The 18,566-nt window shown below is 39.3% G+C and overlaps 1 protein-coding gene across 1 annotated transcript in view; it reads left to right on the top strand.

Annotated features, from left to right (window-relative positions):
* The first annotated feature begins 4,192 nt into the window (after positions 1–4,192).
* The window catches only part of npffr2a (neuropeptide FF receptor 2a), a 40,997-nt gene continuing 26,623 nt past the window's right edge, over positions 4,193–18,566 (top strand). Inside the window, exons 1-2 of the mRNA XM_017695509.2 lie at positions 4,193–4,477; positions 6,591–6,928. Coding sequence (XP_017550998.2) covers positions 6,598–6,928 — 331 coding nt within the window. The 5' untranslated portion in view covers positions 4,193–4,477; positions 6,591–6,597. The remainder of the gene's footprint in view (positions 4,478–6,590; positions 6,929–18,566) is intronic.

The raw sequence follows: 18,566 nt of genomic DNA, 5'->3' as shown, positions 1-18,566 counted from the left end.
TTCTTCTGTCTATTCTTGTTTATCCCTACATGGTCATATCTTTCTCACCTGTCACTTGTCATGTATAAGGGGCAGTCGTGGGCTGGAGGTTAGGGAACCAACCCTGTGACCGGATGGTCGTCTGTTCGATCCTCTCGGTTCACAGTCCATGACTGAAGTGCCCTTGATTGCTCTGTGGATAGGGCTGGCCACCGATCTGGGCAAGTGTGCTCACTGCCCCCTAGTGTGTGTGTGTGTGTGTGTGTTCAGTAGTGTGCATGCATGTGGGTGTTTCACTGCACAGATGGGTTAAATGCTGAGGTTTAATTCCACAGTGTGCAAACACAGTGACAAATGGTTCTAAATTCTAAAAAATTCTAAATGTATAGGCTGAGCCTACTCTTGCCATCAGTCCTGCTATAAAAAAGCATCAGCCTAGTGTCTTACGGGCTGGCTAGGTGTCTGGTACCTGTGTGCAAATGAATAAACTTCACTTCTCCAGGCATACGGCTTGTCCCCTGGTTAAGTTAGGGTTTGGATTCTTCACAAGCACAAGTCCATCAGCATAGCAATGAGGGGATTTTAAAAATGCACTCTGGGGAGTGCACTAAGCTTGGACCATAATGATAAGAATTATTGCTATACACAGTATAATCAGAGGCTGATTGCTAGTCAGAGGCTGGTTGCACCAGCTGTAAGTTCAAGTATAGACTAGTTATTAAGTAAGTGTTTACTAAGTTCAGGTTTTATGCATTACTTAAACAGAAAGAGTTGCACCTCACAAACCAGTTTTCCATAATTTTTATAGAAGTATAACAAAAACAAAAACTTAAGGTGACAACAACAACAAAAAAAGAAAACAACAGATTTTAATATGTAATCAATTTTTCCAAAAAGTAAACCAACATCCAGAAACCAGGTGGGAAAAATTAAGTACACCTTGTAATTCGATCGCCTACAGAACTGCCCTTAGCAACAATACCTTGAAGTAAAAGTTTTCTGAAGATTTTTGTAAGTTGCTCACATCATTTTGGAGAAATTTTAGCCCACTCTGCTTTAGAACATTACTTCAGTTCATTGATGTTTGAGGGCATTCATTTATGTTCAGCTCATGTATAAGATCTAGCCACAGCATCTCAATAGGGTTAAGGTCTGGACTTTGACTTGACCATTCCAAGACCTTGATTTTGTTTTCTATAGCCATTCAGATGTTGATTTGCTGGTGTGCTTGGGATGTTGCATGACCCAATTTTGGCCCACCTTAAGCTGCTGGACAGGTGGCCTCATATTTGTCTCCAGAATATTTTCTTATATAAAGTGGAGTCTATCATTCTTTCAATAGCTGCAGGTTTCTCAGGTCCTGTGGCTACAAGCCCAAATCACCACCCTTCTACCACCCTGCCTGCCAGCTAGTATGAAGTGTTTGTGCTGATATGCTGGCATTGTGCATGATGACCAAACTTGCTTATCCTGGTGTCATCCATCCAAAGGATACTGTTCTAGAATTTTTGTGGTTTGTTTAGGTGCATTTTGCAAATCAAAATTCCAAGTTGTTCCAAGGGCTTTTTTCTTAGACACCCTTCCATGTTCAATATTTTTCTAATGTGCTGTAAGCAGCTTTACTGAAAAAGCCAGGCCCAAGCCCCCATGAGTGTCAGCAATAGTGACAGTGGAAAGGAAAAAAACCCTAAGAGCAAGAGGAAGAAGCCTTGAGAGGAACCAAGACTCAAAAGGGGAACCCCTCCTCTTCTGGTCGAAACCAGATAGCAAACAGCATTAGTATAAAATATGAGAATACAAGACAGGGAAAAACAGGCAGAGCAATGGTTAATTAGATAGTTTGAGTTCATGCAGCAGCATTTTGTAGTCAATAGCCCAGTGGTTGAGTCTGCTCAACCTTATTTGGGTGTCTGTTGACTAGTATATGTTAGCAACATTAACCCCATATCTTTATACTAAAGAAGCACAATTTGGATCATTACTGAAATATGTGTAAATTTGACTTTTTTCCAGACCATTTCCTTTAATGAATGATACACATGACACTAAAACCTGTATTTCCTAATCAAAATTACACACATTTTAAATCTTTTCCTCTCTTGCATACAAAATAATATGATTCAGGTGGGTGAGGGACCCCAGGTAGGACGTTCAATGCTCAGAAACAGCTCTGGTTTCAGCAGTGACAGGCTTTCAGCCCATTGTTTGTGAGGCAGCTATGAAGTGTTGTGCCTCTTGAAAGCTGTGAACCTTAACAGCACCACCAGCTAGCTGTGAAATCTGATTGATAGATTAGACTGTCAGTCTCTTTCAGGTGTTTAAAGCTTCACTCAGCTCCCAAACTTCACCCATGGCGAGTGCTGTACATGAGGGCATTTACTGTGAATAATACACCTGTAAATTGCTCATCATCATCGCTAACACTCAAGACTACTTTGATAGAAAGATCAATCTCACGGTCCATCTGAAATCCAAAGTCATTTTTCTATTTTACCTGAACTGTCAGTGAGGTTTCCAAAAAGAAAGGCAGTCAGTGCTAACTGGTCGTCATCGAGTTTCAGTTATTATTCACATCATTAGCATCTACTCTTTATGTATTACTCTTTTGTTCTTCCTATGGTGGATGCTGCCTACTCTAATTGTAACTGTGATTTTTGCTTTAGTTTAGGTAATTTAACTGCATTTCGCACTCTTATTCATGCCAGGTTAGAAGAGAAGAAACTAAGCAAACAGAATATGAAGAAAATAAAAAAACTTACTAAAAACAGCAGGTTTTTTTGTGTGCACTGCTAAATTATTACAAAAGTATGCAATTTTACTTCTTGTTTTCACCAAATTTACTACTATAACATGGTTTTAATTGCTATGACATTTTGGCCAATGAAACAGCGAGGAAACACCTTATTCATCCACCGTGGTTTTGGCACATAAATTCCAGCTCTGTGTTTCAATTTTGATGTTCTGAAATGATAGTATGAAACCATATCAAGCATGTGGAAAAATACAGCTATTCGGTCTGACGTGGTGGAGTGACAAGCAGCAGCAACATCTGACCAGACTTCCTCATCTATAATCAAGTACCTAGTGCTCAGTCCAAACCGAAGCACACTATATAAAACACTCAAGTGAAATATAACCGTTGGTATAGAATTCCTCTAGAATACATAGCATCCCTAGACAAAGGCCCTATATTATTCACTTCATGGTTGTTTTAACGAGTTGGTCTGTTTTTAATATTTTAAAGCCATACTGTTCACATATTCTTTGGGGCATTTTTAAAACACATTTAACTGGCATCATTTCATAATCATAGTTTAGCACTGAGAAAACGACTGAGCATATCTAAAGACAGAGATGGGTACCTTTTAAAGATGCTGAGTTTCAGAAAATGAGCAGATGCCTAAACAGGAGTTTTCATATCAGAATTCCTGCAAGAGATGTTGAAAGAAAAGATCCTTGACATCTTACATTTAATGACAACTGAGATGCAGTGACTTTCGTCCATTCTGTTTTTTTTTTTTCAGCAGGGTTGACGTCTATCGTATGAAAAGGCTTTGTTTAACTGTTTTTTTACTCGACGAAAACTTTCCAGAACTTTTAAGAGCCTCTTTTTCTCACTAACTTAGTTTTGCATGGGTGAATAGTGCCCCCTATCGACTTACATCCACCCACGTCCTTGCACATACATAGCCTTGGTAGGTTTGATTTGGTGATGCATAGCAGTGTAATTCAACAGCTTAACCGTTTCTCCCCGGCGGGGGTGGGGCGCTTAGAGAAGCGAGACTGTGGCAGTTTGGTTAGGTTAGTTGTTAACTTGTTTTTGCTTTCCTCCTTTAAATATCAAATTTAAACCACCCTCGACTTATCGGGTTTGATTTTGTGTTTTATTTCTTTTCCTCGTGTTCTCCCTCTCTTACCTTTGTTTTTAGCCCTGCTGGGTGACGGACGGTTACAACACTCCTGAAACTGCTAGCAGCGAGCGCGAGACGTCAACCTTCAGTCAATGATTTCCCCACCTGTATTCCGTCAAGCCCCGCCCCCACGCGCTGGGATTGGCTACCTAGGCTATTTTAACCCCTGTCCGTCACAAGTCTGATGGAACACTACTGTCCAATCCCAGCGCAGGAGGGCGGGGCGTGACTGAATACCGGTGGGGAAAGTGGAGTCGTTAGTGCCGGTGAAAAGTGCATCCTCTTCTCGTCGCGCGCTCAGTTGCGCCTCAGTTCATGCAGAGTGGCGTGCCCGTGTCAGGCGAAGCGAGTGGATGCGGAGCGGACGGCTTTCTGCCTGAGAAACTTATGAGGGCGGAAAATTATGGCGGACATCTCCTCCAGAGTTTATCTTTACCACCGTGTAGCGCTTAAGCCACACCACCAGTGGCTTTGTAATGTTTTTATTTTGGGCCGTTCTTAAATGTGTTCCTCTAAAAGCTCGCTTTCTAAGAAGGTGCTAGTGGTCGTTTGGTTTATGAAGGAGCAGCTTGCAGACTGAGTAAGAGGTAAGGATGTAACTCTCTCTGTGTGCCCGGTTCAATTCCCAGAGCTGATAAAACGCCCACCTTGTTGAATGAACACCTACAGTTTTCATAGAAACCCAACTGAACACAAGTCTACGAGTTCATTCACCGCTGGGAATTTTGCTTTAGGCGAGCTCCATTAAGATGTTAAGCGACCAAGTGAAGAGGTGTCATTCTTCTGTTACTATGTATGTGAATACAAATAGCTACAACAGTGGTGATGATACATAATGGTGGTATATAACATGAATATTTCTGAGCGTCTTTAAAGTTCTACCAGATCCATTCTGTGCGAAAATCAACCACCATTTGGTGTTGAAATTGAAGTGTAGGGAATGTTGGAGAAAAAAAAAACTTGGGTTTTTGTTTGAGTGTGAAGCTCTCTTGATGTGCTGCAAAAGCTATTTCAGGGACTAGTATGATCTGTGCAGGCAGGTTTGGGGTCACTAATTCACTCATCATCTCTTCAGTTACCATCATTTTCAACAATGTTCAATCACAGTGCAGTAAGATTAAAAACTAGTTGTTGCCTCCGTGCCTCATTCACTGGGAGAAAACACCACAAATTGAGCATCCACTTAGATTATGTATGCTCTGTTGAGTGAAATAAGCATTTAACAGTTTAGCAAGTTGGTGTTCTGAGATTTGGTTCTTGGGGCACTTTGCATTCATTTGAGTACCAGAATTAACTTGGATATGTATTTTAGGAATAGAATTGTATTGTCTGTGACCCTAAGGTCACTATGCCTAGTGTTAGGTGTCAGCAGGTGGGGTATAGAGCCCCCCAGCTTTGAACAAATGAGCAGTAGAACTGCAATCTCTGGAATGTTGGAGCTCTGTTCAGAACCTCTGGGATGAATTGGTACATACACAACAGCTAGTATCCCCCCCATCTAAGGTCACTATGACCAGTGTCAGCAGGAGCTGTATAAAGCTCCCCAGCTTTGGACTGTGGACTAGTAGAACTGCAATCTCTGGAGTGACTGAGCTGTGTTCAGAACATCTGGGATGAGTTGCGCTGGCATTTGTGATCACAGCAATGGTCACAGCGATGTTCCAACATAGTGTTGAGCAGTATGACAATATTTATCATTATCATGATTTTCATTTAACATATTGTGGGTACTGTCAGTACTTCCCAACCGACTGTTTAATTAAAAAGACAGCATAATTAGTCCTATTTCATTGGCTTTACTGTAGTCTGTTCTAACTTATCAAAACATGTCATGACATTATACATCATAAAAAAAAATTCTGAAGTTATGTGATATTACTTTTTCCTATATTGTCAAACTGTATTCCACCATCTAATGTAGAGAAATCCCAGAAGACTAGAGGCTGTTACTGCAGCAAACAGGTGACAAACTCCTTATTAATGTTTTTGATTTAAGGAGGAGCACTGAAGGAGTAGGTGTCTACAAACTTTTAGGCATATAGTGTAGCTTTCCTTTAGACTGTACAATGTAAAGCTCTTGCCAGATGCTTCACTGCATTTCACATTTGTGATCATATGGTGAACTATGTGTTAACGTGTATGAGTAGACATTGGGAAATGTAAAAGATCTGATTTTCTCTTTGCTGCACATTCTCAGAAAAGCCACTGTCACTGACGTGGTACCTTCAAGAGATCACCTTCAGCACCTTTACTTAGGACACATAGTTCTACCGTATTACTAATATGCACATTTTCCCTGGGAAAGTGAATGTAGTATGCCTTGAAACTAATTTAATTGGACCTGACGGGCCATTTTCTATGTTTGTGGGTACATACTTATTGTAACTGGGTGGAAAAAACTACTTGTGCCTTTTTCACAGTACCTTTTTTCTGGCAATGTGTAGTGAGGAGCCAGGAGAAGATAGAAATGTATGAGATGTGTGCATCTGATTGGGTTTTGTTTCTCAGGCATGGGCACCTGATGGATAGGTTGTTGGAGAGTGATGGCAGGCTTATTAAGTTCACATTTGTGCTTACATCAAGAGTGTGTAGTGCAATTAAGCATAGCCCAGTGAAAGCATCTTAATGAGCGTGTGTGTGCATGAGTGATAGAGCAATTATAATGGAACCAATTCAGCAACTTAACCTCTTCTCTTCCAGATCAAAAATGAACAGTGGAGAAGAAATGAACTTCACCTTTGTGGATGATGAAAACTGGACTTTGCCTAACGTGACCAAGGAATATGTTGTGCCTCGGAGCAACATCACCTATGTTGGATTTTACCTTCATCAGCCCTCAGTAGCTGCTATCTTCATAGTGTCTTACCTCCTCATATTCTTGGTCTGCATGGTGGGCAATGGAGTGGTGTGCTTCATTGTCTTACGGAGCAAGAACATGCGCACCGTCACCAACCTCTTTATCCTCAACCTTGCTGTCAGTGACCTCCTCGTTGGTATTTTTTGCATGCCCACGACTCTTCTCGACAACATTATTACAGGTCAGTGCAATGCCGTGTGTCTTTATTGTTGGAGTTAACTTGCTTGAGAAGGTCATGCCTTAGGATTGATAGGACATCCATTCCAGCCTTGTATGTAAATGCTGTAACTAAATGGATGTAGAATTTTGCTAGTTTCTTACATGATGATAAGAGATTTGCTCTTGTGCAGTACTTATTGCCATTTACACTGTATGTACATTCTATGATGAGTGGTCACAAAAGAAATGACCCAAACAGATTTGGAGCCACTGACTTACATTAAAAGTAAAGTATCTTTTTCTCCTTCCCTGTAAAGTTAATGTTTTGAAGATATGAGGTTTTATTCCAACAACAGTGATATATATGTTTGATACTATATTGAACTATTTTTCTTCTTTCCAAGAATGGTTCAGCAAAATATCATATTTACACAATTTACCACTCAGTCAAGACATGATTGGTGTCTAAACTTTTAGACCAATCCCATTTCACCCCTTGCCCATGAAATGTCATTTCAATGTATTATGCTCCTTTTCTTCATAAAAATCACTAGCAGTATGCTGATGTCTTTGTAGCTAGCTAGCTTCATTTCCGGTTTCTCCTTAAAGGTCCAGCAGTACCGATGCCTAAAGTGCCAGAATGTAACTGCTGCTCTGTTTAAGGTGGAACAGAAACATTTGAACGTGAAGCTGACGAATAACTGACTTCATCTTCATATCACAGACGAATTAGGGGTGGGTCTAATTAGTAATTATCGCATCCCCCTGTACGAAAGCATATGATGCCCTGAAACATCTTTTTTTTGGTTGAACTTTACCCTCATCTGCTATCACTGCAGACTGGCAGGGTTGCCTACAGTGCAGTGCTAGTAGCTGTTAATGAAGTAATGTTCTTTCTTATCTGAGGGTCTCATTTTATAGGGGAAGATTTCAACCATTACCACTTGTAACTCAGTTCCAAGGGGCAAGGTGACACTTGTAAACAATGGGTAAGGGGTAAAAATAAGAAATGGGATTGGTTCTGTGACTTAGTGTGAACTGTGAAAAATGAACAAAACTTTATAAATTTTACACAATTGGTAAATGCCGATTCTGCTTCACATGCAGAGTTTCAAGCAGGCATTTTAAAATAACTGATATTTCTCTGCCAATAACTGCTAATATATATGTTTATAATTAGAAACAATAGAAATGTCACAAACATATGCCTGCGTGACGTGCGTGCATGCAAAGGGGATTTTACATTCTGCGGAGGAAGTGGAACACCTATTTTCTAAAATGGCTGGTCACAGTGTTCAGCTACACAGAGAAGCTTTGTTTTCTTCATATTGTGTCAAACATATCGCCATGTCTGTGCAACCTTAATGAAGATCTGAATGTGGGTTGAGCACGTTGAGAGGAGATTTGGGGATGTATTTATGGAAAAATGTGGGTGACTTTTGACTAATGATTTGGGGTTTTTTTTGGTTAAAAAACACTGAACAGCTGCATATTTCATTACAAAGGAGCATACTTAGTCGTGTTTACCTGAATTTAGTGCAGTGTTTCATAAGTTGATTAAAACAACCCTTTTTCTTTTGATGTGATGCTATCAGTGTTTTTTCTTGTCCTGTTCAACTAATCATATATATATATATATATATATATATATATATATATATATATATATATATATATATATATATATATATATATTGCTGCTCTCAGAACAAAACCTTGTATCTCCGAAATGGTAACTTTACAGGGGAAGGAAAAAACTTACTTTCAATATAAGTCAATGGAGTTTTTCCAAGTAATTTTTGGCCATTTCTTTTGGTTCACCCTTCATGAAATTTACATACAATATAAAGGCCAACTTGCATTTTTGATTCATGTCAGAAACTGAAAATTGGAAAAAATGCAGATAGAAGGTTTTGTTCCGACAACAGCGACATATGAATCATGTCAGAATCAGAATACTTTATTGATCCCAGAGGGAAATTGCAGCACCTTTTGTGTCAGTGTGGAGCTTAGCATGGAATCAATGTGAGACCCTGAGAGGCTTGGATAAATTTTGCTGCAGCTGCTGTGCTCTGGTGCTACGGTTAACATTTATTTCTTCTCCTGCATCACCATAAAATGGGCAACATCTGGCTGAAGCTGTTACAATAGATGATACCAGGTGGGAGATATTGAGATGCTCTTTGAACAGGCTTCTCTGTGGCATTATTGCATTTCTTGCTATGCTGGTGCCGTGCCATGAATCTTGACTGGGGCTCGACTCTCAGGCAGTGCGTTTTGTGGCCCCTTTCTCAGTGTTTTTTTTTCTTGCCTACATGATAATATAGGCAGTTGGCAATAGCACTGGATATTACATATCCAAAATTTGTGTAAATGGAATGTATTTTCCATATTTGCATACAGTCACAGAAGAGTTGGGGCGGCATGGTGGCGTGGTGGGTAGCGCTGTCGCCTCACAGCAAGGAGGGCCTGGGTTCGATTCCCCGGCCGGGCGACCACGGTCCTCTCTGTGTGGAGTTTGCATGTTCTCCCCGTGTCTGCGTGGGTTTCCTCCGGGTTCTCCGGTTTCCTCCCACAGTCTAAAAGACATGCAGTCAGGCCAATTGTGTAAAATGATCAAATTGTAAGTCGCTCTGGATAAGAGCGTCAGCCAAATGCTGTTAATGAGTAAAAGCATCTGCAAAGTGCTGACTGCCAGCCAAGAGAATAAACAAAGAAACACAAGGTGGAAGAGGCGGGTTTTATCCCCAAAACATTTGCTGCCTTGTGCCCTCGGGGATGATGAAAGTATGAAAGAAATGCAAACAATGCGTTGATGTGCTTTTTTTTTAGTAAAACGGGATCTCCTCTAGTCACAATGGGGACACATTTTAGCAAAGAGTGTAAATAGATGTCAAAGTATACAAATATAGTCTGGACATTAAACATGTTAATGTAAGCGTCAGACACTCCGCTACCCCATAGTAAGAAATATACAACTCACAACATCTCATCACACAGTGTAAGCACACTGTTTCAGGGCAGATATGTTGCAGGATAAGTTTGGATTCATTTATTTTCCTCTCTGAGAGCCGAACCAGCATTTTCTTATTATATCGACCTGCTATTGCATCGTATGCTCTCTACTGGCAGTGTGTGAGTGTAAGAGCATTAGTTAGTTTAAGAACTTCACTCAGAGAATGACAATCAGAGGACCTTGGACAGTGAGCCTTGCAGGTTTATACTGTTCTGTTAATTAAAGTGTCCATCTTGCTGCCAGTTCTTGTCTTGTCCAGGACCAGTAATTGGTCTGTGTCGAACAGTGCTAAGAGGATGTGTCCTCAGATGACACCAAAAAAGTTTCTCTGATGTTGAATTTTTGTAAAACAGGCCTGCTGTTGTCAAACTGCTGTAACAGATGGACATTTTCTTTGCATCCCCAAACCCAGCTTCATATGAAACTACTTACTGTACTGACTGTACCTGCTAAAAAGGCTGTTCAACCCTACAAAGGCCGGAATTCCATAATTATTAGAAAGACCATTTGAGCATCGACTGTTTGAATTTGACATGTGTTTTTACACCACAGCACAGAAAACTTTCAAAAACTAATATTTTGTATTCTTGGATTATGTTATAAAAACTCTTGGGATACCATTTAAATCATTTGGTTTCTATTTCATTTAATTAATTCCATTGAATTAATCCATAAGCACCAGATAACTATACAAATACACTATACAAATACCTCAACAATTTATTTTTCTGTAAGTCAAAAGCAAATCACTGTGAAAACAAACAATGATTTTAATTTGAATGATTTTTCCTTTTTCAGCTTTATATGTCATCATCCAAGCTAATAATGTGAACAGAGAGTAGCTTGGAAACTCACCATATATTTATGGTGAATGTATAGTCTGATCTGCTCCGTTGTGTTGCTGTTGTTTTATTCTTTTCTCAATCATACTTCACTATTTAACTGTTTGCCAAATCTTTCCAGATGTTTTGTGCATGTGGAGACGAAACACAGTCTAATATATATAGTCAAAATGACCACCAAAGACCAAAGTAGGAGTACACAGAACTTTTCTGTGCTTTTCAGGAGTTAACTCATACCAGTGGCAGATCAAAACATGCACTAATGCAGTAAATGTCAAATTTTAACATCTGAAAAATTTAAAAATGGTCAAAATGACCGTTTGGTCCTTATAGTGTTAAAAACTGGGGATCTTTGTTCTGTCCAATTAAAGTATATTTTTCTGCCATTTCCTGCCTTGTCCACTTGCTGGAGTCTGTGTACAGCAGTGTCTTCATTGTGTCTGATGCGGTTTTTAAATTATTTATACGTTAAGTCTCACTCAACAATAAACATCTTTTTCGTTTCCTAACAAAACAAAGTGAGGAAAAGCACACTTTATCAAAATAGATTTTCAGAGATTCTGTTGTCAAGCCTTTTGGGAGCCTGTTTACAATAGACAAGCAACGTCTACCAACACACATGCACACCAAGACCATAGTATGTCTGATATCATCAGATGCACCATCATAGTATTGTTTTTAGAATGAGCATGGGCATATGATGAGCTCCTTCTATCCCCTTATACACACACTACTATTCCCAGATGTTATCCATCACTATATTTTGCAATGTTTGTGTACACAGAGTGCTCTACTGTGTGAAAGCAATAAAAGATGGAACCCAGAAGGAGAAACCACATGAGTGCACACCACAGAGCTGCCAAGGGAGAATATTAATACTGTCTTAAGTTATGTGCATCTATAGAAAGCTTTGTTCTTCGAGAGATTGAGAAATGTGCATATACAACATGACAAAAATGGTAATTTTTATAGTCCCAAAGTGTACATTCTCCTTGGATTCATCTTACACTCGTTGTTCAGAATGAACATTTTCCATCCTGCTTCAGTGAAGATTTCTTGATTTAAAGTGTCAAGTAACAACATCACAGTTTTGAACTTGAGTTAAAGAGTTCATGCACAGTAAACGTCACTACTAGGGATGCAGAAATGTTCTAATTTTATTTGATATGACGCAATGGTGTCTTGATTCATTTGCTTTTTTAATACAGCAAAAAATAAGTGGGTGAAACTCTGTCTTATGTTAATATTTGCACTTTTAAATTAGAGCATTAAACATTATAACAGTACAATGTTTTGTAGTAGATGTACTAGCCATGGTTTCATGAGTTAATATGCAAGTTTTTAAAAAATCACTTTTAAGAAGACTAGATTTTCAGAAATTCTGTTCAGTTAAGCCTTTTGAAAGACTCTTGTTGTCTGCAAAAGAGAAGCACCTCTTCCACCACACATGCATACCAACTCCATATTATATCTCATATCATCAGATGCACCACCATTAATACTGGTTTTAGAATGAGTCCATATGGCTCGGCATAAGATGAGCTGTATCTTATCCTGTTCCCTTATTTCACACTACTATTGCCTGATGTTATGTCACTGTCTTGCAATATTTGCCGGCACAATATTATAAGGAGTGTACAGATTTTTTGCATCATGGCACAATGTGTTTTCAGTACACAGTTTGAAAAGAAATGCAAACATTTTAGATTTAGATTTTACTTTTAGATTTATTTATTTATTGGTAATAAATTTTTGTTGGTAATTTCCAGTATGCTTGTATTCCCCCTTGTATTTAACTCACTGGTTTTAACCCTTGCTTTTTGATTTAGAGTATGGATCTGCATCTTTTCCTGCCTGCCTGTATATTGACCCATGCCTGCTACGACAATGAGCATCAGAATGCCCCTAATAAGGTCACTTTGTACTTGACCCCTGCCTCAGCCTCTGCATTATATGTTGAAAGGTTAACTGGCACAAGTTACTTTCCTAGAAGCCAAAAAACACATAAAAAATATTAAAAATCTATATAAAAGTAAATAAAAATGTAAACTATAAGGCTGCATGTCAATATTAAATGAACTGAGCATTTACAAGTTTACAATCTGGTCTTGTGTTTCTATATAAAGCATGCGCAGAAGAGGAGGTTTTCTAATATAACACAATAACTCCCAGGACTCCATGACTCTCTACAACTTAGTAGCGGTGTAAATTGGAAGCTGTAATCATCTCTGTGTAGTTGTTTGTTTCAACCATTCTACATCCTGTAGAGAGATGTAGAGAGAGGCCGTAGTTGGCTTCTAGTTCACTAGCTTTTTCTTAGAAATAACTTCACCTTAACTGGACTATCAGTAACATGTAACTGCGTTTTAAGATGGAGTGGAAAATTTGATTTTGAAGATTTTGAAGATGCTCGCTAACTTTGCATTTTGTTCTGAGAGCTGTGCAGCGGGGTGCTTTTTTATACTATTAGTAATACTTTTAGGAATGTAAAGATTTGTGCTAAATTTAACTATCATGGTTCTTCAAGGGGTTTTAAGTGAAGAAAGTGGTTCTATATAAAACCATGAACAATCAAAGAACCCTTTGCATCATCATGAAAGGGTTCTTCAGATTGATAGAGAATGTGTTGAATATGGTTCTGTGTAGAACCTTTTTGCAAAGGGTTCTATATAGTATTAAAAGGTGTTCTGTTGTTGCAATTCAAGCTTGTAATAATGTATCTGTCAGTACCAATACATAAACATTTATAATAATTGAGACTAGGTCTACTTGGATTTACATTTATCTCAGTGTCAACTAAACGTTGTGCTTTACTGGAGTACAATAAATACAAAATTATTAAATGTTGGTTTGAAATAGCCATCAAATCTTAACACCTGCTCAGTGGTAATCATTATTTGAAGCAATTTTCTGCTCATAGCAACATGATTCCATAATCATTGTACATCTGTAGATATAGCGATTAATGTGCACTATGTAGTTTGTTGATTGTCATTTCTTGATTCTTCATACTTCATATGATTCCTGTTCTGAATCATACACAACATATAAGTATAAGAAGTACACAACATATAGCTATTACAAATGTTCTTACACAGGATTGGGTTTGATTGATGAGCTTAATCTTGAGCTTTGCCTTTTGAGCCCAGAAAATGGAGACAAACCTTACAGGGTAATGGGCTTGTGTGAAGTTCCATAAGTTGGCCATTAATCTTTTCAACAAAAAAAGATCAATATGTGTTGGTTGTTTTGTGACTGAATAAGACACTGCATACCAGTGTTGTTAGGCAGAGTTGAGTGGCACTAATGAAAGGGAACTGAAGAATAAAACTATGATGACCCTGAAATCACTATGTGTTGACAAGGTTGTTGAAGGAGCTGACCTGCAGGTTGATAATGACAGAATGCTTCCACAGCTTCTGTCAAACAAATTAACTGTGTTGTGAGTAAGAAAATACTGGCTAGGAACAATGCAGCTACAACACATCATAAAAGATGATTTTGATGTGTCTTTAATAGAGATGCCTATCACTGTATCATTAGTAATAATAATAATAGGAAAACAGAAGCACTGTCATTGGTGTAGTGCTGTTAGTATAATTCACTCTTAATGTTCTTGTGTCGTAGTCTTTTCAAGCATTTCATATAGGAATTAAAAAGTGTTAATGCTGAGTGAACAGGGAACTTGTTCTATTACTGTTACTTATCCTTTTTTCACATCTGTTTGATCTGGCCATTAGCAAGAGAGGCTTAGCACAGGGTTCCTAAACCTAGTTCTGGAGCGCCCATACTATGCACATTTTTGTGCTTTTGCTCATCTGTTTCCACAAGAATGGAGACCTACCACCTGATGTTGAACTTGGACAGAACTGATTTACTTACCCACAAACCTACACTGCATTTACAAAAAGAATACTTAAAGTTCATTTTAGTAAGTAAACCTTAGTAAAGGTCAAGTATATTTCCAAGGTATGCTTTATACTGATGCACTAGTAGTATATTTGTGTGTGTATACTTATTCAGTACTTCTTAGTACTTTTTGGTATACTTCTAAGTATAATTTAGGGGTAAAATTGGTCATTTTTGAGTACATGATTAGGTTACATCTATGTTTTTATTTTGTACTGCAACGATTCTCTGAACTATAGTAAAATTGAACTTTTAAGCATACTGTTGGTTTACTATTTGTATACTTCTATCGATACTGTACTTCTGTACTATACTTATAATTTATGAAAGGAGATCTCTAAGCATAATCTCAGTAAACCACTAGTTTCATAGCTTTTATACTGCAAGTATCCTTGTAAGTTTTCTTTAAATGAGCTTAATACTTATACTTTACTACTTAAATATTATTTTTGTTTCCTTTTAGTTATTATTTTTATAATTGAAATATACCTTTAAGTGGACTAATATAACTAATAGACATTCAGGATTAAGCAGTTTTTTTATAAATCAAAATTGTCAAACAAATACTGCATTTGATGCTCAAATATAAGAACATTTCAAAATAGAACACTGCTAACACTCAGTATGGGGTCGCACAACAAAGATATTTAATGTTGACAGTTATGTGATGAAAGTTGAGTTGATGTTGACTGATTGCTGATGATGTCATAAATAAAAGCACAGCATTCCCTGATTAGTAATCAATAAACTAAATATTGGCTGACTAGATAACCCTCCTAATAAGGTAATGTACACACACAGACATACTCTCTCACACTCGCTATCAAACCTCTCAGACACACAGTCATACTCTCACACACTCGCTATCAAACCTCTCACACACAGTCATACTCTCTCACACTCGCTATCAAACCTCACACATACACAGTCATACTCTCTCACACTCGCCATCAAACCTCTCACACACAGTCATACTCTCTCACACTCGCCATCAAACCTCTCACACACACAGTCACACTCTCTCACACTCGCTATCAAACCTCTCACACACAGTCATACTCTCACACACTCGCTATCAAACCTCTCACACACAGTCATACTCTCTCACACTCGCTATCAAACCTCTCACACACACAGTCATACTCTCACACACTCGCTATCAAACCTCTCACACACAGTCATACTCTCTCACACTTGCTATCAAACCTCTCACACACACAGTCATACTCTCACACACTCGCAATCAAACCTCTCACACACAGTCAAGCTCTCTCACACTTGCTGTCAAACCTCTCACACACAGTCAAGCTCTCTCACACTTGCTGTCAAACCTCACACACACAGTCATACTCTCTCACACTCGCTATCAAACCTCTCACACACAGTCATACTCTCTCACACTCGCTATCAAACCTCTCACACACACAGTCATACTCTCTCACACTCGCTATCAAACCTCTCACACACAGTCATACTCTCTCACACTCGCTATCAAACCTCTCACACACACAGTCATACTCTCACACACTCGCTCTCAAACCTCTCACACACAGTCATACTCTCTCACACTCGCTATCAAACCTCTCACACACACAGTCATACTCTCACACACTCGCTCTCAAACCTCTCACACACAGTCATACTCTCTCACACTCGCTATCAAACCTCTCACACACACAGTCATACTCTCACACACTCGCTATCAAACCTCACACACACAGTCATACTCTCTCACACTCGCTATCAAACCTCTCACACACACAGTCATACTCTCTCACACTCGCCATCAAACCTCTCACATACAGTCATACTCTCTCACACTTGCTGTCAAACCTCTCACACACACAGTCATACTCTCTCACACTCGCTATCAAACCTCTCACACACACAGTCATACTCTCTCACACTCGCTATCAAACCTCTCACACACAGTCACACACACACACACACACACACAGTCAAACTTTCTCACACTCACTATCAAAACTTTCACATGCAAAAAAAAAAAAAATTTGTAAGATAGGACTTCTCTATCACTACTGACTCCTTCCCAGTTCATCCATCAGGCAGGGCTAGAGTTATCCTGGATGATCAACTTCACTTCTGAGATCACATAACATCTGGCACCAGACCCTGCAGGCTACTACTTGATATTATCAAAGAGATTATTACCCTTCCTGACTGCAGAGGCTGCTCAAGTTCTTGTCCAAGCTTTTGTTATTTCCAGGCTTGACTATTGCAATCTGTCCTTGTTGACCCTCTATCAGGTTCCATTTCTTCACTAAATGCTAAAGCTTATCTGGTCTATAACACCTTGAAGTCTCCTATGTGACTCTGTTGCTAAGATCACTCATCTGTCTTCATATGGAAGCAAGAATCACATATAATTCTCCTCCAGCAGCAGCACGATCCTGGTTCTGGCATTATAGCTGCAGTTATGGCTACCATTGGATTAGATATGTCATCTTCTCTGCCCATCGCAGCTATGGTGACTCACTCAACTCCTCCGCAGCTCTGACTGCAGGACTAGTAACAACTGTGCACAGTGCAGCTGTTGAAAACACCATTTCTTTGTCCAGTGCCTTCTCCAGGGTGTCTTGCAAGTCATGTGGGTGGGCCAGCTCGATGTGGATATGTAGTTCAGTTGAAGATAGTGCTATGATGAACTGATCCCAGGCTAACTTTCATTGCACAGAAGGTGGCATGTATGCATAAGTCCATCTAGCTAAAATGTCAGTATTGTTAGCTAGTGCTCTCTGCCTGTCTTTGGGAGATGCACAGTTTAAATTTAAGTAGCTCGGGGTGGTAACACAGCCCAAACTGCATCCGGAGCGCCCCAACCAGCGCACTGTAAACTGACCTCTAGCATCAGTAGGCAAGCTAATGCATCATCGCTTAAACAAAGTGTTAGCTGCAGGGCCTTCTGTTCATCTGACGACTCGGAGACTTTAGCTGCCAGTTCACTGAAAGCTTGTCAGTCCATTCTACCTGAGTATTTTAGAGTCTTAGCGCTTTCTGCTCATTATCATCATTGTTTAAATATGCCCCTGTATTTTTTTGCTGATGCCATGGAAGTCAGGAACAGCACTCAATGGCTGTTAGCCTCCAAGATAGCTGGTGCATTCAGGCCCGGCTGTCCTTCCACTACCACAGTTCTCTCACTGCGCTCAGTGCTAGTTCTCCCTCAATGGCAGCGGTGCTCTTGAAAATGAATATTCACAATCATTCTCTTTTATTTTCATATAAACAGAGCATCCCATCTTGGCTTAGCTGCTATTAGCTTAATAGTCTGAATCTCTTCTTTTGGCAAAACTTCTGACACTAAATGTATTGTAATGTCTTCACTACTATTAAAAGAGACACAATTTTCACACAAGTTGTAGTACTTTATTAACCAGCTGTTGGCCAAAGCAATGCTGTACATGAGCAAGTCTTTCTCTGATAGTTTGTTCTCTACCTCAGCTCACATCTCACTCTCCCAGCTCTCTGCGCCGCCTGACTCTCATCTTCCTTCAGCTCTTACACATTAACCCCTACGACCCCCCTCCCACGGACTAGCTCTGCCTACACAACGAGTTCTGATCAGAATAACCCTGTGAAAAGATGCTAAAGAACTAATAACCTAAAACTCACACGCAGAAGCATTTCTTGAACATGGTACAATGTTTAGATACTAAGCCAAAAAAAACTGTATGTGTGGTGGAAGTTGTTTTGATTTAGTGAAGTAATGTGTAAACCTGGACTTGTACAAATACTTATAACTAACTTTTGTTTTAACTAACATAGAGCTAATGCAATGGACCCCTGCACACCAACTTAGGTTTTCAGTGCTCTTGATATGACCTTCCTTAAAACCTAAACATGTCTGTAAGGCTGGGTCTTGCTGCTTCTGT

Source organism: Pygocentrus nattereri, chromosome 20, assembly GCF_015220715.1.
Source record: "Pygocentrus nattereri isolate fPygNat1 chromosome 20, fPygNat1.pri, whole genome shotgun sequence".
Classification (NCBI taxonomy): Eukaryota; Metazoa; Chordata; class Actinopteri; order Characiformes; family Serrasalmidae; genus Pygocentrus; species Pygocentrus nattereri.
The sequence above is the reverse complement of the archived record's forward strand: the minus strand, read 5'-3'. Positions and strand labels throughout refer to the sequence as shown.